This window comes from Quercus robur, chromosome 6, assembly GCF_932294415.1.
Source record: "Quercus robur chromosome 6, dhQueRobu3.1, whole genome shotgun sequence".
In the NCBI taxonomy this organism is placed as follows: Eukaryota; Viridiplantae; Streptophyta; class Magnoliopsida; order Fagales; family Fagaceae; genus Quercus; species Quercus robur.
Genome location: NC_065539.1, coordinates 40112995 through 40139200, shown reverse-complemented (window position 1 = coordinate 40139200; position 26206 = coordinate 40112995). Strand labels below are relative to the sequence as shown.

The 26206-nt window shown below is 37.4% G+C and overlaps 1 protein-coding gene across 1 annotated transcript; it reads right to left on the bottom strand.

Moving 5' to 3' along the window:
- Positions 1 to 18647: 18647 nt before the first annotated feature.
- On the bottom strand, positions 18648 to 25389 carry LOC126688728 (uncharacterized). Its single transcript, XM_050383527.1, has 6 exons — positions 24826 to 25389; positions 22873 to 23035; positions 22105 to 22281; positions 21910 to 21993; positions 19321 to 19402; positions 18648 to 19212 (listed from the first exon to the last, which is right to left on the bottom strand). Exons 1-6 carry the CDS (start codon positions 25197 to 25199, stop codon positions 18779 to 18781), a joined length of 1314 nt encoding a protein of 437 aa, XP_050239484.1. The 5' UTR covers positions 25200 to 25389; the 3' UTR covers positions 18648 to 18778.
- Between the last annotated feature and the right edge of the window lie 817 nt (positions 25390 to 26206).

Here is a 26206-nt window from a genome sequence, read left to right as displayed (position 1 = left end):
TTTGCTTTTTGTCAAAGTTTTATTTCAAATAATCTGATTTTTAGTTTTTTATAAATAAATTAACTTTTTATTTATTATATTTTTATCTCATATTATGTAAAATAAGCTGCCAGAAGTAAATTGTTTCCAAATAGACATATATTACTAAATAATCTCTTGATTTGCTAATACCTCTATTATTTTCGTTGGTATCACTTTTGGCAGCTTCCACGCCTCCATTAATACACCAGAGTTCAGAGTCTTTTGACTAAAAATTGCAAAAAATGGAGTTTATTGTTGTTATAGGTACTGTTCAAAGTTATTTGGCAAAAAGAGGAGAGAGACTGAATTTCGACAACGATGTTGCCAAAATTGCAAGAAAAAGTGCAATGTGTCAGGGGAGAGAGAAAATTGAATTTCGGTAATGAGATTACTGAAATTCTTGTCCAGTCCGCATTGCCTGAAATGGAAACCAATTGTGGCAATGGCATTGCCGAAAATGGGAGAAAAAAAAAAAGAATTGTGGCAACTAAGTTGCCGAAAATGAAGGGGAAAAAAAAAAAGATACTACGTTCACAACATTTTTCACAACAAATTACAGGTGATTAGTTGTTATTAGTTCAAATTTGAATCTAATATTAAGATTACTTTTTTGCCCCAACAATAATAATCAGTAACAACTTGCCATTTATGATTTTTTGTAAAAATGTTGTGGATGTATCATTTCTTAAAAAAAAATTGTGGCGCCGAAATAGAAGGAAAAAAAAAAAAGTGGCAAATTGTTTTTTTTTCCCTCTATTTCGGTAATGCCATTGCCACAAAACAATTTGCCACTTTTTTTTTTCCTTCTCTTTCGACACCACAATTTTTTTTAGAAATGATACGTCCACAACGTTTTCATAACATTTTTATAACAAATTCTAAGTGGTAGGTAGTTACTGATTGTTATTATTGGGGCAAAAAGTAATTTTAGTGTTAGGTTCAAATTTGAACCAATAACAACTAACCACCTGTAATTTGTTCTGAAAATGTTGTGAACGTAGCATCTTTTTTCCCCCTCCATTTTCGGCAACTTAGTTGCCACAATTCTTTTTTTTTCCCCCCATTTTTGGCAATGCCATTGCCACAATTGGTTTCCATTTCGGGCAGTGCAGGACAAGAATCTCATTACCGAAATTCAATTTTCTCTCTCCCCTGACACATTGTACTTTTTCTTGCAATAAATTCAGTCTCTCTCCTCATTTTGCCAAATAACTTTGAATAGTACCTATAACAACAATAAACTTCGTTTTTTGCAATTTTTAGCCAAAAGATTCTCAGAGTTCGTGATATTTGAAGGAAAATGGAAATGGAAATTTTTCTTTATTTTTTAATTTTAATTTTACTTTGACTGGCTTTTGTTTTTTAATTAATCTGACCGTGGTAGTCCATGGGGCATCCTATATGACATAAGAATTATTTTTTATGCATTTTATATGACATAATAATAATTTTTTATTTTGATTGTTATTCATATTAGCATTTTACTATTCATTATTTAATGCAGAAACCATTTGCACATAATACAAAAATGTTAGAGAATAGATTGATACATTTAAAATATAGAAATTATTAACAGGTGTACTAAAAACATTGGTTTATAATATATTTATAAAAAAATTATGAGAAAAGAGATAATATTTAATTTTTTTAATAATTTTTTATATTTTTCATGAAAATGATGTCAAAATTTTCTTAAAATAATTTATTAATAATTGTTGTGGGAGGACTTTCGTCTCGGCCCCCAATCAGGTATGATCACACACACTACGGTACACCCTTCCTTAAGTCAAAGGCTTATAAGGCAAGGGTGGGAGGCGTGGGATTGAGCAAATTCATGCGGGTGGGACGTAGATCGATCCTTGCCCATTCCAAAGCAAACAATACCTGATTGGGGGCCAAGACGAAAGTCCTCCCACATTTATATATATGGAAAATTTTACAATAAGCTCACATGTGATCATTAGGCCTATTTTAATACTGTCTACATGTGGTTTGATCTTTATCACTTTATTCACCTGAGGTATCCTCCATAACCCACCTCAACTTCTCATTGTTTTAAAAAAAAAAAAAACCCATAAATAAATAAAGATCAAATAGGTAGGGGCGATTTGGAGGATTGGAGATGGAAGAACGGCTGAAATCTGGGGTGACAAGTGGCTACTAGTAAAACACTCACCAAAGATTGTGTCTCCACGGGTTGAGATGCTAGCAAAATCAAAGGTTAGCAAATTGATAGACCAAGATAGATGCTGCTAGAACAGGGAGGTTATCAAGGCAACACTGCTACCTTTTGAGGCTGAGTTTGTTCAAAAAATTCCCCTTTGCAATATGGACCAACCTGATACACTCACATGGACTTTCAATCCCATTGGAGAGTATACCGTCAAGTTGGGGTACAAATTTCTGCAGACTCAACTCCAGAACACACGACCAGGGTAGTTTGATGGCTCTTGGCTAAGCCCCCTGTGGCAGACAGTGTGGAGTCTCACAGTACCGAGTAAGGTTCGAAATTTAACTTGGAGAGCAGCGACGAATTCTTTACCTATTGAGCAGAATTTGGTCAAGAGAAAAATAATGGGGCTAGTTGTGATATATGTCATAACAATCGAGAGGATGTGCAACACGCTTTATACAAATACCCAAAACTGGAAGCTCTGTGGCACAAGGTTCCCATCTGGAATCATAGTAGCATGAGACAGTCCACTTCCTTTATAGACTTGTTGGGGTGTGTTTTTGCAAAAAATAGGGAACCTGCATTGTTCTCAATGGTCATCTGGGCTTTGTGGACTCGGCGGAATAACCTTAGACTGAGAAAGAGTGTTGGCACACTGGATCAGCTCCTGAATCAAGCCCGAGACAAGCTGCATGAGTTCCAAATGCACAACATGGTAACTAGGGGTGTCAAATAGGTGGGTTTTGGTGGGTTTGGGGTGGGCATAATTGGATTGGGTATATAAAACCCATTTACCCATTAAAACTCATTTAACTAATTGTTTCTAACCCAAATCCAATCCAACCCAATTATTATGGGTAAACCCCAACTCACCCAATTACCCAATTATTTAAATTACCAAAATGCCATTAAAATGAAAACCCTAACACTTTTTTGGATTCTCTTTTCCACTCTTTCTAGTCTCCATTCTTGGGATTTAAAAATTCCACATAAGCACGTCCACATCAACAATTATATTAAAAATCTAAATAAAAAAATATTTTCTTTTCTTTTCTATTTTCTCTCACTTTCTTGGCAACCAAACAATGCAACAAATACAAAGAAATATCATTTCAAGCTCAAAACTTTCTGCTGAAAATGACGCAGTGTTGGATAGGATCAGTAATCTACTAGAATGTCTACTCATTTCACATCCTATATTTCCTTCCAACCAAAGAGTCAATGGCCACTAGCATCTTGTCAAAGAGGTGGAAGCTCCTTTGGAGTCTGGTACCAAAACTCGAAATCAACAAATTCTGTGAATCTGCAGATCATTTTTCCAGATTTTTTGATCTACACAAAGCACCATACCTCTAGACTTGTCGCATTACATATGACTTTGCTGATTGTTGTTTTGATCTTGTTGATACATGGGTTAATAATGTTGCTGCGCGTGAAGGTCTCCGATGATGTACGGATCAGCAATTACAGTGACGTGTACGAAAACAGCATCGTTTTGAGTGGCGGAGGATTAGGATACAGTGTTGGTTACGATGCGGTGGAGAAGAAAGTGATGGACGGCGGTGATGATAGGGCTAAGGTGGTGGCGTCGAGGCCGGTAGAGAGGAAAGATTCAATGGAGCTTTCGTTTTTGAATAATGAGAATGAGAAACCGCTGATTTCTGTGAGATTCACTCACCGAAAAGCTGTGAAAGCTAGTCCTGAAGGTTCTAATTGCTTTAATCATGAGTTCCATTAGATTAAAGCAATCTCTGAAGCTTTTGAGTTGCTGGGTTTCCGCTTTTTTTTTTTTTTTTGGAGAGGCTGGGTTTCTGACTTAGGACAACCACACTAACAATAGAACGAAAGATAAACCCTAGGAATCAGCACCTAAGGGATGCTTGGAGTCAGCACCAAGCAAATTGGAGTCATCACCAGTGAAAGAAAACACACGTTTATTTTTTTATAATTCTCAAAACCGTTTTACAATAATCTGAAAAAGTGTTTAAATAGCCAACAATAAAAAACCCTAAAGAAACCCTAATCATTAAATGCTCGAGATTGCTTAATTTCAAGCCCAATAACTAGTATGCTCCATCCATAAGGCCACAAGTTGGGTCGTCTTCTTTTTGCTCTTCCTCCTATACGTGCGTGTAATTGGGGGCTTGTACCTCGTGTCCGCACCAACTCCCCCCGGTTGAGAAGAACTCGACCCCGTCGAGTGGAAATCTGAAGAGCTCTGATAGTACTCGAGCAAATCAGGATCCAGTCACAATAGCTCATCTCGAGTAATCCATGTGCAATCAGAATCTAGTCGCCCTCGCCACCGAACTAAGAAACGGTGAACTCCTCCATTCCTGGTAGAAACAATCTGCTCATCTAAAATAGCATCAATAGATTCTTTATGTGCATAGGGCAAATTTAAGGGTAAAGGAGTGGGAATAGGGGTATCAATAGGATCAGGAAAAGACTCATCAAAAGGGGTATCAGGAATAGTTGTGGGGCTTTTATAAGCAATTAGATTCTCAATATTAAAGGAGGAACTAATATCATAATCATGAGGGAGGTCAATGACATATGCATTTGGGCCCATTCGTTTCAATACCTTAAATGGTCTGACACTACGAGCCTGCAATTTCTTAACGGTCCTAGAAGGAAACCGTTCAAGTCGAATCTGAATCATGACATAATACCCTACCTGGAACTCTGCATGACGTCAATGAGTGTCAGCATGAATTTTATATTGAGAATTACTTGCCTGAATTTTTTTGCGAATCTCATTATGCAAATCGTGAATATGTCGTGTAAATGCCTCAGCCGACTCAGAAATCCTAACATGTGGGGACATGGGCAAAAGATCTAAAGGCTTCTTAGGTGTATATCCATGCACAACCTCAAAAGGACTAGCACCTATAGACCTATTGACAGAGCTATTATATGCAAGTTGGGCTACTGGAAGAATAGAATCCCAATTTCGATTGGCTTCACCCACTAGACACCGAAGGAGGTTGCCTAGACTACGATTAACCACCTCAGTTTGACCATCAATTTGAGGATAAAATGCCATGGAAAATTTCAATTTGGTGCCCATTAAATGCCACAAGGTCTTCCAAAAATAACTCATAAAACGAACATCCCTATTAGACACTATGGTTTTGGGAAGACCATAAAGTTTAACAATCTCATCAAAGTAGAGTTTTGTGATCTTAGAAGCATCAGAGATCTTAGAACATGGTAGGAAATGAGCCATCTTGGAGAAGCGATCAACAACTACTAAAATGGAATCATGCTTCCTAAAGGTGCGGGGCAAACCTAACACAAAGTCCATATTCACATCCTGCCATAGGCGATCTGGCACAAGTAGAGGTGTGTACAGGCCAGTGTTTTGCTTGCGATGTTTGGCTAGTTGACATGTAAGACACTGACCAACTATCTTAACAATGCCCCTCTTAAGACTAGGCCAATAGAATTGACGTTCCACTTCCTCAATTGTCTTGTCTCGGCCAAAATGACCTGCCAGGCCTCCCGCACGTATCTCCCAAACTAGGAAATCTCTCACTGAAGACCGAGGGATACATAACTTGTTGGCCTTGAACAAGTAACCATCTTGAAGGGTATAATCATCCAGGATTGGCCGTGGGGCATTACTTAGGCTAGTGTAGAGGTCCCCAAAATATGGACATGACTTATAATCATCCTTGAGTCGTTCAAACCCAGTAACCTTAACACTCATGATGGATACCAAAGACACCCTTCGACTTAGTGCATCAGCGGCCTTATTCTCAATTCCCGCCCTATGCTTCACTACAAAGTGGTAGCGCTGCAAAAATTCAACCCAACTACCGTGCCTAAAATTCAGCTTCTTTTGGGAATGGAGATAGCGCAATGCTTCATGATCAGAGTAGATAACAAATTCTCGAGACAACAGGTAATGGTGCCAATGCCAAAGAGCTCGAATAATGGCATAAAACTCTTTGTCATATGTGGAGTACTTTTGCTTAGCGTCATTCAACTTTTCACTGAAATAAGCAATTAGGTGACGCTCTTGACTAAGTACTCCCGCTATAGGCTTGGTAAAATCAAGGAGACGCATGACAGGTGCCTCAGTCATCTTTTGCTTTACCTCATTGAAAGCCTTAGCAGCAGCTTTAGTCCAAACAAACTCCCTTTGTTTCACGCAGTCAGTGATGGGGGACATAAGGGTACTAAACCCCTTGATGAACCGGTGATAAAAGGAAGTGAGCCCATGAAAGCTTCGAATTTCATGGATATTTTTGGGCTCGGGCCACTCCACAATCGCTTGAATCTTTTGGGGGTCGGCAGAAACTCCCTTAGAGGACACTATGAAACCTAGGAAGACGACTCTATTAGTGAAGAAAGAACACTTTTTGAGCTTGCCATATAAACTCTCCTTCCTAAGGGTAGTACAAACTTGAGTTAGGTGGTCTAAGTGTTGCTCCGTAGACTTACTATAGATGAGGATGTCATCAAAGTACACAACCAAGAATTTCCCCATAAAAGGCTTGAGCACTTGAGTCATCACTCTCATAAAGGTACTAGGAGCATTAGACAATCTAAAAGGCATCACCATCCACTCATATAAACCATCCTTCAACTTGAAGGCAGTTTTCCACTCATCACCCAAACGAACCCTAATTTGATGATAGCCGCTTTTTAAGTCTATCTTAGAGAAGATCATTGCTCCAGCCATCATATCTAACATGTCATCCAATCGGGGGATAGGAAATCGATATTTCACTGTGATCTTGTTGATGGCACGACTATCAACATACATCCGCCAAGTTCCATCTTTTTTTGGAGTTAAGAGTGCAGGGACCGCACAAGGACTCATGCTTTCACGTACAAAACCCTTCCTAAGTAGTTCTTCTACTTGCCTTTGCAACTCGGCATGCTCTGCAGGGCTTATCCTATAATGAGGCAAGTTAGGTAGGGCCGCTCCGAGCACAAAATCTATGGCGTGTTGTATGTCACGCATGGGTGGCAAATGATCGGGGAGTTCCTCAGGGAAAACATCCTTAAATTCCTGGAGCACTAACCTCACTTCTTCAGGTTGCTCCTTATTGGTCTCTCCACGTAGTTCCCTGGCAACTAAGACAAACACAATGGACTCTTGAATTGCTACCCTTTCAAATGCCCTTGGGCTTATGATGTTCAGGCCTTTTGCCTTTGGTGCTTCTGTCTTCTTGCTCATGTCAATTGGCTTGGGTTTCAAAGGATTGAGCACAATCTTCTTACCTTCAAAAATAAATGAGCAAGAATTGGATCACCCATGAAAGGTGACATCCAGATCATACAGCCAAGGTCTACCTAAGATGATATGCCCTACATCCATGGGAATTACGTCACACCATATTTCAGCCTTGTAGGTGAGGAATTGAAGTGGGACAACACATCTTTCTTTTATGGCTATGGAGGAAGTATCCACCCAAGAAACTTTATATGGGTTAGGGTATGGGGTCAATTTCAAGCCTAGGCGGGAAACAACGTTAAAAGACACTGCATTAATGCAACTTCCACTATCTATGATAACCTTGCAAGTTTTGTCTCCACACTTAGTGTAAGTTTGAAAGATGGCACTCCTTCGCCAATCATCAGTGTCTCTTTGCTCTGCCAAGGCACACCTTACCACATTCACTCTAGGGACACCAAAGTTCTTGGAGTCATCAACTTGGGGAGAAATGGCTCTAATGCATGCGAGATAGCTAGGATCATCTTCTCATTCTGCTTCAACATCTTGGGTTTCTTCAACATTTGGATCATACACCAGCTCCTCAACATCTTCTACCTTTTCATCACCCTCTTGAATGACAAGGGTCCTAGAGGGACATCTAGCAGTGATGTGTCCAACCCCATTGCATTTGAAGCATTTGAGGTGAGAGCCTAATCTTGAAGGCTCATTGACCACACCTTTTCCCTTGTCCTCTTTTTCTATTGGGGTGCTATTGGGGTTGACCTTGGGGGGTAAGGCAAGTCTAGGTTTGCTACCAAAAGGTTGAGGGTTGGCGGGAACACTTCAGGGCTTAGAACGTTGCCAAAAGATAGATTTGGATGCTAATTCACAATTCCTAGCGAGGTCATATGCTTCTCTTAAGGTAGTGACTCCTTGGGTGATAATCTCGCCTAGTAGGTTAGCATTTAAACTTTTCTTAAACCTATTGAGTGTGACAACCTCTTCCTCGACTATTTGAATTCACCTCTTGAACTCCTTGAACTTTTCTATATATTCAGCCACAGGAGCAGTGCCTTGCTTTAGGTGATCCCATTCCTCAAGGAGGGAGCTCCTATGAGTTGAAGGAAGATAATTCCTTGAGAGTGCACCCTTCATCTCAAGCCAATCAGTAATGGGGGGCTCATGTCTTCGCCTAATGCTATCCTCAAGGTCCTCCTAGAAAAGGTTGGCTCTTCCAATTAACTTCATCCTAGCATACCTCACTTTCTTATTCTCAGCCCAATGGTAGTAGTCAAAGAATTTATCCATCTGACGTAACCAATCAGTGAAAACCCACGGGTCTAGGCAGCCATCAAAGGTGGGTGCTTCTATCTTTTCCTTGAACATTCTATCATCATAATCCCTAGGGTCATTGTGATTATAGTGATCATGTTCAAAGTTTGGAACCCTATGAAAGTAACCGTGGTGATTTTGCCTAAGCAGGTTATCTCCTTCATGGTTAACGGTCTCTCTTTGAGATGCTTCAATTTGATCAACCCTATCCATTAAATTACGGACATTTTTTGATAGGTCTTCTATGGTTTGCTCTAAGGAGGACCTAGACTCAGAAGTGGATTGATGTTCAGAGTTTGACATGATGCGACCACTACGTAGATGCATACACACTATATTTATGAATGCAATTGAGATTCACAAAAGTTCAAGTAACCAATTCTCAATTTAAAATTAGGGTCAGGCAAGAGTGCATGTGAAGAAATTGCAGTCAAGTAGTGACAGTGTTCACAATATTGAGAGATAGCCCAAATAAAAGTCAATTTCCAATAAGCTCCACAATTAATAATGAGAATCAAATATTTCAAAGGCCCTTTTTTTTTTTTTCTTTTTTTTAATGGGTATTGAAAGAAACAGATGGCCAACACAACAACTAGCTAACAAAACAAGGTAAATTAAATAAACTAATGGTGGGGTATGCACTTTAAGAAACTAAAGATGTATTAAGAATGACAGATTGAAACTACCAATGAGACAAAGAAAGACCCTGATACTTGGAAAGGAAGCCCACTTGGATGACATGCTCTTGGGCTTGGACTAGTCTCTCACGGGCCTGGAATCTGCTTGGTCAGATTTTTTTTTTTTTTTTTTTAATGCAAAAATAGTAAAATACAGTACACGAAGGACTTAAAACTTAGAAGAAGTTACAGACTGAGACTGAACTAAAGAAACTAAAGAAACAAACAACGGACTCAAAACTGAGAAAGAAAAAAAAAATATATATATATATTTATATATATTTTCTCTGCGATGAGAGTCTTCTACCGGCGTAGGGGACTGACGCTAGTGGCAGCGTGAAGGAGGCACATACAACGGCGGGTGGCTGCTTGTCTCGGATCTCGGCAGTGGTAGTGGCTCGTCAATCTCAACAGCGGCAATTGATCGTCAATCTCAGCAGCGGTGGGTCGACAATGGGTTTCGGCGGCTGGGTCTTGCGGCGGTGAGTGTTGATTTGTGGGTTCCGGCGGCTGGTGGCTGATGGGTCTTGCGTGGGTTACTCTTTTTGATGGTTTTGCTTTCTATTGGTTGTCTACAGTTGTGTTGTATGGGCCGGAAGTTTTCTCTGATACCAAAACTGACGTAGGACAACCACACTAACAATAGAACGAAAGATAAACCCTAGGAGTCAGCTCCTAAGGGATGCTTGGAGTCAGCACCAAGCAAACTGGAGTCAGCACCTGTGAAAGAAAACACACGTTTATTTTTTTATAATTCTCAAAACTGTCTTACAATAATTTGAAAAAGTGTTTAAATAGCCAACAATAAAAAACCCTAAAGAAACCCTAATCATTAAATGCTCGGGCTTGCTTAATTTCAAGCCCAATAACTAGTATGCTCCATCCATAAGGCCACAGGTTGGACCGTCTTCTTTTTGCTCTTCCTCCTATACGTGCGTGTAATTGGGGGCTTGTACCTCGTGTCCGCACCAGTTTCCTTTAAAAACATGATTGAAGGCCAAGAAAATGAAAGAAAATTTGAAAATCCTAGTGAAATTGTCTGAGGGCTAGGTTTTTTTTTTTTTTTTTTGGGAGGGTTGGGTTGGATTTGAGTATATTATTTTTGGGTTAAATGGCCCCCAATGGGTTTTGAGTTAAAACCCAATAATTACTGGGTCTGATTGGGTTGATGTCCATTTAACCCAAATAATAATTGGGTGAGTTTGGGTTTAATTAGAATAGGTGGGTTTGGGTGGACAAATGAGTTTGGGCTTATTTTGCCACCCCTAATGGTAACAAGTACCCCACTGAGACATCCTCCTCCAAAGTGGCAACCACCAGGAAAACTCCAATACAAAATAAATTTCGACGGCGCCCTGTTTCAAGCAGAAAACTGTGCTGGCATAGGGGTGGTTATTAGGAACGAATGTGGACAGGTAATGGTATCTCTTTCTCAAAACATTCCCCTGCCATTTACTACTGTTGAAGTGGAAGCTCTGGCAGCACGTAGGGGTCTTGAACCAGCATTAGAAACGGGGTTGGGAAAGTAGTCCTCGAGGGTGATTCAAAGATCCTTATCACAGCACTCAAAGAACACACACAGCTTAGCAAATTTTGGTCACATTGCACATGACATTCAGTACCTTGCCTCACATTTTTCATCGATAAAGTATACACATGTCCGTAGGCAATGTAATAACGTAGCTCATTTGTTAGCAAGATGAGCAGTTTCTTATTCACAATTCCAAGTCTGGATGGAAGATGTACCACCAGATATCTCTCACGTACTACAGGCTGATGTTAACGGCCTTCATTAATAATATTCAAGTTCTTGTTTCTCAAAAAAAAAAAAAAAGGCTAGGGTTAGGTAAAAATCAAGAACAAACCCATTTTCTCTCAAGAACAAAATTGAATCTCAAGCACATACTCAAGATTCATTTCATTCCCTGAGGCAGTAACTCTCTCACTCACTATTTCATTTCATCAAACACCACTCAAACAAAAGATATGTTCGTCTTCTATCAAAATTTATTTCATTTGTCTTCTAACAAACCCAAAGGTTCATCCATTCATTCAAATCCATTTTATAATTCTTCTAGGGTATATATCCAATCCTTTTTCTTTCTAATTTTTGGAGTTCAATTTAATTCCAAATTTCCTTCTAATTTTTTAAATTATCGTTGATATATGATCAAATTTATTACTCTGTTTATTTCATCAATGCATTATTTATTTTGCTTGTAGAAAATTGCTTCCAAAAATTTGAGAAATCCAACAAGAAACCAAACCCACAAATAAAAAGTGAGAGAAATTGAAAGAGAAAAAGTCTGAGATGAAATTGGTGGTGGAAAAGACTGTGAAGTTTGGAACCTAGGAGGAATATAGCAATACCAATGCTGCTCTAAACCCAAACCCAATACCACATCCGTGAGGGTGATAGTAGTGGCAAGTCATTGAGGTGGATGGTGAGGGCTTGGGACTTTCAGCCATGGAGGCCCAATTTGATTCTTGAGAGAGAGAGAGAGTTCCAAAGACCGATTTGCATTTTTTGGTTGGCCTTTCTATAATAGTCAATTTTGTGATGTCTTGGAGGTGGATTTGGCCGGTTGTGGATGAAGGTTGGTGGCGGAGATTAGGGATTAAGGTTCTTCTTGTATGGGTGGAGGAGAGAGACATAAAAGGTGAGTAAAATGATATATTTACCCCTTGCTATTAACAGTAAGAAGTTGAGATTGGTTTGTAGGAGGCAAAATTTTAAGCCAATTATAAAATGCCACATCAGAATTTAATGGCAAATTCTGAATTAATGTCATTAAATTAATTAAATCAAATGATGACATGTGTCATCCAAATTGACATCACATTGGCATATCAAAATCTGCCATGTGTCATTTTGCCCACAAGATAAAGATAAATTTCCTATTCAAAATTTATGGGTAATTATCTTTATTAAAATAAGTAATAAATAAAATAAAGATAAATTTTCTATTCAAAATTGGTAGATAATTATCTTTATTAAATAAATTAAATAGAGATAATTATTTATCTTTGTTGATTATTATCTTTATCAAAATATGATATTTATCAAAATAGATAAATAAAGATAATTATCTCTAAGAAGAATTTGGGCTAATCAAAAGTCTACTACATACTTTCAAGTATATCAATTCGAAGTGGAGCTTATCCTCTAAAATCACTATAAATAGAGGACATCCCTTTTCATTTTCAAGACCAAGTTTTCAAGAGTCCTAAGGTTTGGAGAAATTCCGTCTCAAGAAACTTTGAAGAACTTTGAAGAATCTTTGAAGAACTTGAAGAACATTCGAAGAACTTGAAGAACATTCGAAGAGCTTGAAAAACTTGAAGGACAATAAATCTCTAATAAGCTCAAAGCTAGAGATTTATTGTGAAGACCGATCAATCTATCTTCCAATCAAAATCAAGAAGATTCTTGTTCGAGTTAAATTCAATGAAGACAGAATCAGAGGGTATTCTTTTGTAAAAGAATCAAAATAGAGATTGTACTCATTATACATCAATACAAATTTATATTTGCAAACCTATTTCTTTTCAATTGTTTGATTTTCTACAATTGAGAAAAATTTGTGTTTACATGGTTACAGAGGTGTGAGAAGTTAAGATTAGTTACAGAGGCATAACGAAGGATATTAGGATATCACAAGTGGGTAAAATGTTAAAGTCTAAATCATGGGTAGACACTATTAAAATAGGCTTAACCACATGTGGGTTTATAGTAACTTCCCTTATATATAATGATGAAATATGAACATATAATGACATTTATAATCTCAAATGGCCAATAGTTAGTGGGTTCCTATTAACTCAAGTGGTAAAATCTTTGATGATTGAATAAGAGATCTAAGGTTCAATCCTCACTTACACCAAAAATTGATTTAAAGAGTGCAATCATCATAAGCGGACCTAATAGGCTGAAACTCTATAAAAATAAAAATAAAAAACACACGGTTAACTATTAGTGTTGAAAAAAAAAATCTTGAAAGAAAATAACTTAAACTAGAAACAAATGTTAAACAAACTTTTAGTTAGACAATATCCATTCAAGATATAAATATTAGTAAATAGTTGGAAATTGGGAGGTCAAATGTGGATTCATGTTCAATGAAACTTGATTCATTATATGGTTTTCTTATTTATTTTATTTTTTAAAATAAAGCAAGTGTCTATATTATTGTAAAACCCTCCATTTAGGGGAAACGTATTTTAGGTGGGCTTCCCACATTAAGGGATATTAATCACGATCTCACCCACTCTCACACTATAATGGTGTTTGGTACATGCACTTAAAAACATGTTTTTTGTTGTTTGAAAACATATGTAGAAATACGTGTAGGTGAAAAAGTGTGTGAAAATACGTGTAATGTTATTTAAAAACTAAAAACATGTGTTTGAGTTGCCATACCAAACGGGCCCTATAAGATCCAAAACCAAAAGTCATGTTTTTTTTTTTTGAGGAACGATCCAAAAGTCATGTTTAGTAATTAGTTAATGCCAACTTATCATGTCCCTTCTAGTATGTTTAGGTCATTACCTAACAGCTTCAAACAATAATTGGTTGCCTGAATGTTTACGTTCAAGTTAGCCAACCTAATATTTAAATAAAACATTAAATACTTACATGCACTATTAAATAAAACAACCATGATAAGTACTTACATGCACTATTAAATACTTTAACACTAGATTACAAAGGTGGTCAATATCATTGACAACTTTCACAACCACCAAAATCCAAACCTTTTATGGCGAAAGAAACTTTGTATTGTGGATTATTCAACAACAACAGCAAATATACAGGTTCGTGCCTCACGCACTGTCTGAGTGGATAGAGTAGACAAAGCTTGAAAGAGACTATCGCACTGTCATACAAATAACATATGTAATGAACAAAGCATCTAAGTGGTAACACAATGGGTGTGGTAAGTCAAAAAAAAAAAAAAAAAAAAAAAAAAAAAAAAAAAAAAACACAATGGGTGTGGCTTGATAGTAGAGTTTTTGTCCCAGTACCTAGAGATGAGCAGTTCGAGCGATAGTCCCAACCCACACGTAATTTTAATCATTGCAAAAATATTAGCAAAAATAAACTGAATAGTAAAATAAGCTGACTTTTTAAGTTAGAGCTAAACATATACCAAGTGTGCGTTTGGAACGCACGTTTTCCATATGTTCCTGTGTTTTGCTAAAAAACAGTGGGTTTCGTGCATTGTTCATAGGACCCACAAGTACTTTTTTCAACAAAAAAAAACTTTAAAACTGAATCTAACGATACTATTTACACATTTAAAAATTATTTTGTTACAGTATTTTCAGTTTTCTATAATAAATTGAATCATTAAAAAAAAAAAAAAAAAAAAAAAAAAAAAAAAAAAAAAAAGAAGAAGAAAGAAGAAGAAGAAGAAGAAGAAGAAGAAGAAGAGGGAGGAGTAAAGTCTGGTGTTGAATGGTCACACTCAGACAAGGTTGGCGGTCGATATTGGCTTGGGCCCCAAGACCCTAATCTTGAAAAAAAAAATTGGGTTGGATTTCATTTCATTAGAAATGGGGGACCCACCTTGAGCATTATCTAAATTATTTGTAGAGATCAAATTCCTATTTCAAATTGCCAAATTGCCAAATTGCTTGTCTTATCATTTCTTCTGGATCCCTCAATTACATCAAAGCTTTAAATGGACACGACGTTTAATATCTTTTTTTTTTTTTTTTTTTTGGTAAACACGACGTTTAATATCCACTTTTTATGAAATGCTTCTTGTCTTCTTTTTTCGTCATCAATAACTGACAAAGTAAGGGCAGGCCAGGGGCACATGACCCGTTTGACTATACACGCCTTCCTTACAATTCTTCTTCTTTAAACCAAAAATATTAATATTAATTACAATTAAATTGTTTGTGGGGGTTGTCCTCTTAAGGCTGTGTTTGTTTTGAGTGAAAATCACTTTTGGAAATATTTTTTCATATTTACGGGTGTTTGATTAGGCATGAAAAATGTATTTTTCGGAAATACTTTTCAATTGGCCTGTATTGGGGTGTAAATTGATTTTCGTTTTTATTTTACCTTCAAATACCATTTTCTGGAAAACAGAAAGAGAGCTGAGTGAGAGGCGAGATCATGCCCGTGCGCACACAGAGAGAGAGAGAGAGAGAGAGAGAGAGAGACCGAACTCCGACGAACCCAGAAACCAACTCCGACAAACCCAGAAACCGGCTCAGACGAACCTAGAAAACCCAAGACCGAGCTCTTCGTCGCGTCGATCGCACCACCGGCGAGATCGTCGCACCCCAGCACTGATCCACCCAAAACCGATCGTTCTCATCGCACCCCAAAACCGATCGTCCTCGACCCAGATTCGTCGTCCCCGATCACGATCTCGCCTTCGCGCCGATTGCGATTGCAGTCGCAGCACCAATTCATCGTCCTCGATCGCGATCGTCGCACCCCAAAACCGATTGTCCTCGACCCCAAAACCGATTGTCCTCTCTCTCTTCCTTCTTCTCTCAATTTGACTGGATTATGATTTTTTTTTTTTTGGGTTTTATTTGTGTTTCTAGATTGAGTGATGAAATTATATATTTGTTTGGCAGCTGAGAAAATGTGAGCAACAAATGAAAATGTGTTTTCTATGGTATTTTCAACAACACAACCAAACACCAGAAAATATTTTTCACAACATTTTCTGAAATGCAACCAAACACTTAAAAATATTTTCCTTTCCTGAAAATAGCATTTAAACAAACACACCCTTAGTCTCAATACTTTTCCAAAATCTTCTTAGAAAAAAAATACTGATCCAAAAACAAGTGCTAGCTTTTTTTTTTTTTGTGTTCCACTAATTATAATTTATTATGTATATATATATATATATATATATATATTTTTTTTTTATATAGTCCCAACTTTTCACTCGTAGACTCTGGTCATGCTACCGGGGATGGGCTTGAGAAGGACTGGCCCATTTTCTTGAAGGGCTCTTACTGGGCCATCAGAAATGGTGTGTGAACATGTGAGTTTGGCAAGGATTCCCACAAAAGATGTTTGGTAGGGGAATTTGAATAATATTGTTTAGGTATTTTTGATATACGTGTTGGTAAAAAAATGTGTGAAAATGTGTGTTAATGTGTTTAAAATACTCTAAAAATTGCTTGAAATGATCTACCAAACAGGCCTTTGTCAGAGTTTTACTACCCCAACAAGACAATTTGTACTTAAAGATCTCCTCCTGGGCTATTGACAAGTTGTGAGTTGGTTGTTCTCTTTATTCAGACAACCTTGGGTTTTGTGACCGGCCCAATGAAACAATTTGGCATGATTCCCCAAATGGAAAATTTGGGCTTAAATCAACTTATTTACTCTTTAAAAAAAAAAAAAAAATTAATTATTGGAACTTATACTCGTTAGTTACATTAGTATTTCTAATGACGTTCCTTTAGTTGCCTATATTGGGACTTTTGTTTTGTTTTAGATATATTAACTATTGGGCTTACAATATACTCAGTTGGGCCATTAATTGTCTGTGAAATAAACCCATAAATATTTCTTCTCTTTTTGATTGGATTTCCTCCTTCCCCTCTCGCCTTACTTTTGATATATATATATATATATATATATCCTTAATTATAAAAATATTAAAAAGTATGGACAACCTGGAAGTTCTTTCTTTGGCTTCATCATGTACACAAATATCATGGTTGGGGAAGCCATAGCTTCTAGAAGTCTGAATATATCTCCATTGTGTACACGGGGTGGCTGGGGTACAAAATTAGTTATTCATCTATTGAGTGATTGTTGCGTCTAGAACATTTTGGAACCAACTAGGATCCTAGGGCACAAGAGTATCTCCTTTTGAGCTTTCTCTTCTAGTGTGGTCGCAAGCTAATTGCAAGTCTCTGGTCCTTTTTCATTAGCACCAAGAGCCTCAGTAATCATTTGGACTTGTAAGTTAGTTTGTTGATAAATTATTTCACAAGACCTCTGCATTCTTTTCTGTTTCGAAATTATCTCTGAACCCCTATTGCCTAGAACCTACTGTTGTTATGGGACCTCACCTAGACGGGTTGGTCAAGCTAAATATTGAGGTAATCCAGGACTAACGGGTGGTGGTGACTGGTGAGGGTCATTAGTGATTGCTGTGTTCAGTGGGTTTGTGGATTCTTACGCTATATAGCCTATATTGCCACGAGTTCTAATGTCAATAGTGATGTTACATTAATATTAATATTAATATTAATCACAATCTGTCACCTCAATTGTTCTAAAATTTTTCGTGGGTGGTATTGTTGAAACTTTAAACCAGAGATTTGGAATTCATTATTGAAAAAATCCAAAACAAGTTGGCTGGTTGGACAGCCAACCTCCACCAGAGTTGGTATCTGGTATAATGGCATTTATTGACAAATTGAAAGTTATCCTAAAGAATCTAATACTGCCCTACTTGCTAAGCCCTGCTGGCGAGTGAATCAGAGGAAACTGAATCCCATTGGTTTGCTAAAATGATCATCCATAAAGTACTAGCAAATAGGTCCATTCGGGCCTTTATCTAACCAACGAGTAAAATCTTGCAATAATTAGGCTACTTTAAATTGCTTTCTGGAATGGTTTTTGGAATAAGCTTGGCATTTCTGCATATTGCATTCAATCCTTTGGAGAGTCTTTTCAGAAACGGGTTTGTTTCCATTGTCAATTTTTACTGCCTCCCACAACTTTGCCCAACCTTGTAAATTTGCCTTTTCCATTTGGCCTTGGTGGCTGTTGCTTAACCATAACAACAGAAATTTTCAACCTGATCAAATTAATCGTGGTCTGGTTGCCTCTCTTGCATGAAAAAATGTTCCTTAGCTAATTCGCTGCCTATCCAAAAACCTATGATTGAGATAAGGTTGAAATGGAACAAACCACACCCTAGTTGGTCTAACCTCGTAACAGGTAGATCTTCCTAGGGAAACCAGGCTTGGCAAGGTGTCAGAGGGAGGGTACAAAATGAAAATACCTGGTCTCTGGAAGTTTAGATGCTTTGAGATGATGCTCAAGCCAAGCCAAGCCAATCAACCCCGGTAACATGTCATTCCTAACTCTCCAAATTGCCATGTACCTTGGGAAAGTGGTGCTAGCATCTCAATCTTCAAGAGTAAATAAATGAACAACTATTGCAAACAATTGACAGTAAAACCATAGCAAACTGAAGGGGCATATAACTCGGTCTGCATAACAATTTATGATTTATCCCAGCATACTTGCACAGTTAGCGCGCACACACCACAATAAAAGCCAAAAAAATTACTTAAAAAAAAAATTATATAATCTCAATAAATAACAATCAATGTGTTAAAATGTAATTTTCATGATTCCTCAAAACAGATAGAAATACAATGTCTCTTCTCCTAGGTTAACTCTCACCTTCGTGCAACTCTCTGCCCTGCTCCAAGTAACAAGGCTTTCCCTATTGCACCAGAGTGAAGTCCAAGAACCAGAGCCACAGTTCCACCGACAGCTAACCATTTCCAATCGATGCCTTGATCTTTTTCTCTCCTATTGACCACGCCTAGATTTGTTTCCTCTTCATCAGAAGCTTGCTCTAAATAGTCCATGCTTCCGCCCAAAGAAATCTTTGTGGTGAATCCTGCCATCCGTGCACATCTAGACAAAGGAGCCCCAGACTTCCTCGCATTCTGGTATGCCCTCATGCCAGAATGCAATTTCTTGACAGCTCCCCACATTCCATGACGGACCCCCAACTTTGCCACATCCTTGGGAATCCCCATGTCTTCGTAATGTAAAAGTGTAACCTCACATGCAGACAACTGTCCATCACCCTTACGAGATTCCACTGCATAGATTTTCCAAATTCAGCAAATGAGGCAGCAGCACTAATTTATCGCTTAACTTTGCTCACCAACTTGTTGCAAGAACCAATTAAATGATTAACAATTCTTACCAGCCCTAATAATCCAACTGGAGAAATAAAGCTCAACACGTCTAGGCTTGTCTTGCTTGGGCAAACCTGGAAAGGGCACCCCCTGCAATATTGTAGCTCACATATTAAAACACCGTCTGTATGCTGGAAACACAGCATGCATCAGCAACATCAACATCATGCATAAAAATGGGATTCAAGAATGTTTGTGAAGATTTAATACCAACAGGTGAATTATGGTTGGAGACTTGGAGCAAGGAGTCCATACTAGGAAACACAGATACAGACAGAGGACACCGGTACAGTATGATACAGATAAGGTGAGATGGTAGGACATGACATAACAGGGTTACAGTAATCAATACATATAATTTTAGGTAAATTTTATTTTAACTTTAGGTCTGAAGGATAAATTAGAATAATCAAAGTGTATGAAAACACACAATTGGCCATTGCTTTATATATATATATATATATATATATATTTAATGTTTAAATACATTAACTGGCACTAATAGCATCCTTTGTGGTGCCCCATGTCTATGATTTTAACCCCATCTCCCCCCTTCCCCACTATCAACCTATCAAAATGGCAGCTCCTCAATGATGGACTCCAACATCCAAGTCCAATACACTTCACGTAACTCCACCATCCACCTTTTCAACCGATCACTTAATGGTTGTCAAAAATGATCCAAATATGTGTAGAATGATCCAATCCTGTCCATAAAAATGATTCAAATCTGTGTAGAATCTTTCATGAAGTAGGTCTGCATGGGATTGCAATCCTGGATGATGGAATGTAACATCCTAAAATCCTACTCTATAGAATCCTTATGATCTACCCCATAGAATCAATTTAGATCAGTATAGAATTTTTCTTAAAGCCTCTAAGCAACAAAACCGACATCCATTAAAATTATTTAAAATTATGTCTCTCTATGGTGAGATTAGGATTTTCCAGCCCAATTGATGAAGTTGTAATGGGTTTTGAAGGGCTTGGTATTTCTCATTATCTTAATACAATTAAAACATTTGCAAAATCTTTATAACTTTGGAATTGGGATGATTTTATTTTAGCAGTCAACGACAGATTTGTTAATTTAGAACTTTATGTGTATTTTTTATGTTAGAACTTGGAACTTGTAAGTTTGAAATTTAAAGTTGTCATTTATTCATGTATTGGTAATTTGGTATTAAGTAGTTAGTATCTTTTATGAGTAATTTGTGTCACATTTGCTTTTTTTCTTATGACTCTTTAACGTATATTATCATTACTAATGACTTTTCATTAGGTTTTATTTTACTTTATGGAAAGTAGAATCTTACAATTCTCGATCTGATCCTACAATCCGATCCATGAAACCCTCTCACCAATCATAGCAAGATCCCAATCCTGACTACTTTGATTCCTGTGCCCTCCCTCAGCATGCTGACCCTCGATAAAACAGTTACTTATGTCAACTCCACCATCTCTCTCTCTCTCTCTCTCTCTCTCATATCTCCGCATGCTGGCACTAATTCCACCAGTCACTTAAATCAACTCCACCTCTCTCTGATTCATCCGTTTCAGGATAAGAAAAGAAAGCCCCCAAATTAGAATGCAGCAGTATTGCTGCTGAGAATGATGTCGACAATGGCAGTGCTGCTTCTTGTGGGCCTATGATCAAAATCGCTGTATCCCACGGCTCAGTCAACCACGAGAGAGAGGGCTTTTGAGTTCTGAATGTTCAAACAAAAAAAAGCTATCCCTAAATCCCTCCTTGCATCCTGACCTTATCCACCCATATCTGAAATTAAAAACATTTTGTCACCTGAAACCGCTCAGACATGGAGATGCAAGGAGGTTTGCTATGTCTGTTCTTCCTAGCCTCCACATAAGAACTATGTGCAGTATTTTCACCTCCAAAAGGAATAACAACAACAACAACAACCAAGCCTTAGTCCCAAATTTTGGGGTCAGTTATGATTCCCCAACAAGCTAGTCAGGGTCTCCCACATGACTTCTTTTCCACCATGCTATTATATAAAAAAGGCAATTATATGATAAAAAGAAGAAGGCTCTATGGGAGAAGGTCTTTAAAACTTGTCAACGGAACAAAATAAAAATTCCCTGATAATTAATAAGACAAGTCCCAGTAACAAAATTATTCCATAGCTAGGCCAAGTGAGAAAAAACGCAAAATAAATAGTGAAGGCAAGTTTCTGTAAAGAATGGCACAAAATAAGAAATTCCTTGACAAAGAAGGCCAACAAGGTCGACTCATAAACACTATATTAGGATAAATTGGTAAAGGCCAGTAGCTTAAAAATCGTTTTACAGGAACATATCTGTTATAACCTATACGAGTTTATCTTCTTTGTCATATAATTGCAGCTGGTCCTTTCTCCTTATGGATGTATTTTAACCACCATTTGGGATTGGACATATAACATTTTATTCCCTATTGTAGATTTACTGATACGTTAGACTAAGGATAAAGAGGAGCAACCCAATCCTTATGGTCATAACATGCTACAAGGGCCCTTTCCCAAGTGGGAGGTAAAGAAGCAATAGAGGATAAAAATATCTATGTTCAAATGTAAATGATCAGAAGATGCAACCAATACCTTTGTCACGCAATAATACGTTTTCCCAGACTCCCATATTCTTCGACCAATGATATATTCTCGATCACTGCAGAAGAAAGGGAACTGCATAGAGGAGGGAAAAAAAATTAAGGTATTATATGCTGTCTGAACTAAAAAGTGGTATTATGAAACCAAGATACACAAACAATCTTGCAAATCCTGTGATCTACAAACCTTTTTTATCCAGTGAACAACTGATGTCCCTGTATGTGGACATTCATCCAATATTTTGAAGTGTGCAAGCATGGTATCCCATTTAGGTCGAAACTCATCATCCCAGAAGAAATCTCTAACCACCTCTGGAGTTGCATCCTCAAAGACCGTTCTACTGCGGTAAACTGTTAGGCCTGTCTGATAACAAACTCACCATCAGATATTGATAGACTATTCAGTCAAACTACAACAAGAATGGGAAGGACACACAAAATTCTGAAGAGAATTACAATAAAGAGATTCATGATTATACATGAGATAGTATTATCAGACAAGAAACAAATAAATGTGGCAATGTTGGCACTGAAGCACCAAGCTTCTCAGGCATCATTGAACCTCACAAATTCACACGTTAAAATATGGATAAAGAAAGTAACATACGTATACCTTCTGCCAGACTAGAAGCCCAATGATTTCAATGAGAAACAAACACCATGCTTTTCATATGATCTCAGAATGAGTAGTCCCAGCATAAAGGAACATTTCACTAAATGCAAGCCATGCATGCAGAACACAAAGATCAACTGAAGATTGCAATGAAAATGAAAAAAGAAAAATAATGAAGAGGCAGATGAACAAATTAAGCATGCCTTTTATCATTAGCAAATTTCTCCATGACTTAAAAACATAGCCAATGTTCTTCTTGTTTACACTAGATTCAAAAAATACTAGTATGCATCATATCAGCACATTAAGGATGATTTTTCATGTATGTCAGTCAGAATCTACCTCTGGCTCATGGCGCCAAGCTTGGTATGACATGTTAGGAGTAGACCTCTCCATCATACTTTGCCATTCCATCTCTCCGTCCCTCCCAAAAAGATGCAATAGGTGTTCTAAATCATTCTCTGTGACAATGTTCTGCTCTCTCTCCTCAGCTGTTGTGCTTGGGCTGCAATAAATTTAAGGTATCATTAACCAATTAATCCAAGAATAAGAGACGTCATTACTCGAGCATTAATAAGTCATTCTGATAACAACAGTATTTTAAGGCAACTCTGAAAATTCATGATACTACTACTAAGACAGGAGGATCATGAATTGACTTACCTACCCTTAATGGTCAAAGCACACCACACCCTTTCATTCTGAATTAAAGATTATTTTTTTAAGCATAGAATAAAAAAATAAAATGCAACAGGAACTGTTTAAGCTCCAATGGGAGCAAATGCTGGGTGCACTCTGGTTATATGTGTCTTCTGTCAATCCAATTCTCATACAAGATTGTAAATTCATGGAAGGTGAAAAACTGCAGAGCATACATTCACAAGAGGTTTCAAATGCATATCATATTGCCTAATTATGTGGCTTATCTCATTAGAAGATCCAATCTTTCCTTCACAAAAGTATCTTATTAACCAACGCAAAAACAAGATATACCAAACTTGCCAGCTGCTTACATGATTACCATATTAATCCAGAAAAATTACTAAATGAAATCTTCTTAATCCAGATGAACGATTAGCAACAAAATTGTGATTTTACTTTAAAGAAATATCTCAATTTTATTTTATATGTATGTTTCCTAGGGAAAAATGTCTCAAATCTTTTTTTTTTGTTGACTAAACATCTACAAGGTATTGCCACTTGCTGCACCACACAGAACGCAATAGCATCACCTTCAATGGATCACAAATTAATTACGTATTGTTAAAAAGAGAGTGCATCCTCAGTCTATCGAATCATTGATTGTAGACCCAATACACAGACAGTAACCATCAATTCTTACCACCGACCTATTCACATTCAAAACAAGTAAACTTAATTCCAAATTTCTCAGAAAGATAGAAGTAGCACAGTATCCATTTCATAAGGCACGAGTCATATTCCAAGATATTTCATTTAAGAGCCAGACAAGCCTTATCAGCAATATATCTCATATCTTTTTGTAGTCATATTTCTTTGAGAAGGTTCACATCTCAATCTTCCCAGGTCCTAATCTCTCATAGCATTATGCGTGAGCAACCTGACTGTGCGTTACATGTGCTAAATTAAAGCATTGGAAGCTCCCACACAGTAAACCTAGCGTCGTCATTGATAAAAAAAATATGTAGAATCCAATACACCAAGGCCAGCCCACAGTTCTATATATCAATACATCAACCATTGGATAGGAAATTCAAGCACCAAACTTTGACTTTAGCTCTAACTTTATACGACAAAGAAGCACCAACTATCCCCCATCTCCCAATTCCCACAAATAGACATTATCACACGCCCAAGCATTATACATATGTCTTGGTTACTAAACCCTGTCAATCTCAATAGCTTGTTAAAGCATTCGCGATTTCCCCCCAACTATGCGCAAAATTATCTGCTCTCAAAGCAGCCAATCCCCTCTCTTTTTTTCTTTTACTTTTTTTGATAATTCAATTGTTACAATGAGTAAGAGAGTTTGGATTTGAACCCTGGTTCTCATATAGAAGACCAGGCAATGCCACTGAGCCACAAGACTCTTAGCGCTAACTTTCGAAAACAGCTACCCCATTAAAGCTTTAACATAAATCCAATCTTCTACCCAAAAAAAAAAAAACCTTCCACAACCCAATCCCAGATATTAATTAACAACATTATTAGCTCAATTCTAATAGCAGACAATGATTCTCACTAAAGATCAAAATTTGCTTTATTTACTAAACAAACTTAAACAAACCCGGAATTGAATACACAAAAAACACTCACCCAACAGAGTCGCCATCACCTTGGTTGTTGCAAACCTTGGAAGTCGCTTGTTGCGGCGAATCTTTTCTTCGTCTGTCATTGAAATTGGACCAAATGGTGCGGCAAACAGAAAAGGCAGAGAGAGCAGTAAAGGCGAGCCATAACCGCCGAGCTCCGAAACCCGGCGGAGCCGTCCATAGAAACCGGAATTTAGAACGCAAACCTAAGAAGACGAGGCCGGTCCACCTGGGGCGCCACGACCACCCAATAACCAGTCCAATCATGACAGCTAGCCATATGGGCACTGTGCAAAGCAAAATGTCGACGAATGTTTCAGCGATCCATGGCTTCTTTAAAAAATCCACCAGATCAAACAAAGGCTCCCCCATTAACATCGACTTTTTTGAAAAGCTTTCCCCTACCCTCCACGGCCCTCACAAGAAGAAACAAAAAAGAGTTGATCTTGCGAAAGTGAGGGCTCTTATCTCGCCTTCTTCTAAGAATCGATCTACATGGATTATGGACAGATATCATATCAATACCAAGATCATAGATTGATTGATACATAGAGAGACTTTTGTTTAGGAGAGAGAGAAAGCTGTTGAGGGTGGGTTACGCGGCTGACGTGGACGTGGACGTGGAAATAGTATGGCCGTCGAATGGGAATGATTTGATGGGAGGTGTAGTTCACGCAATTGGAGGGAGCGTTGGGCTGGGAGGGGTGGTTTTTTTTTTTTTTGGAGAATCAGGTGGTTTTTTAAATTAAGGAACAGTTTGTTTTGTTTACGTATGGTTTTGTTTTTTTACTAGTAGTAGATATTTTTTATACTTATCCGTATTTTTTAGGAAGATGTTTTTTCTGTTTTGAACAGTTGCTGTTGGAGACGGAAGATATTTCTCTCTCTGTGTGTCGGATTTTTTTAGATTGGGTGATATCTTGTGAATGGTCATTTTTAGGTGGTTTTACCACTTATATTTGCCGCGTGGCAAGGAAGTATAACCATTTTTTTTTTTTTTTTTGGTAAGTGGTATAAAATACAAAAAATTTATCCATTTTGGATTAATACTATGTAGTATTACCGAGACTTTTTCAAAAACTCTAATTCAAAGCACACTTTAACGAAATTTGAAAGTTAACTAGTGTCCAAACAGTCAATGTTGATAAATCAACTAAAAATTGAGAAGAAACTTGAAGTTTTCAAATACTGTTAAGTGACAATTATGTTTAGAGAGATAAACTGGATATTTATAATAATATTTGGTAATAATATCTGTCATTAACTTAATGATAGTTTTTATATTTTATTCTTTCAATTTTTAAAAAATGTTCCTATACTTTTATTTAAGGGCTTTCAAGCTGTGGATTTCAAGCTCGTTTACAATCATGAATTCTAAAGTTGCT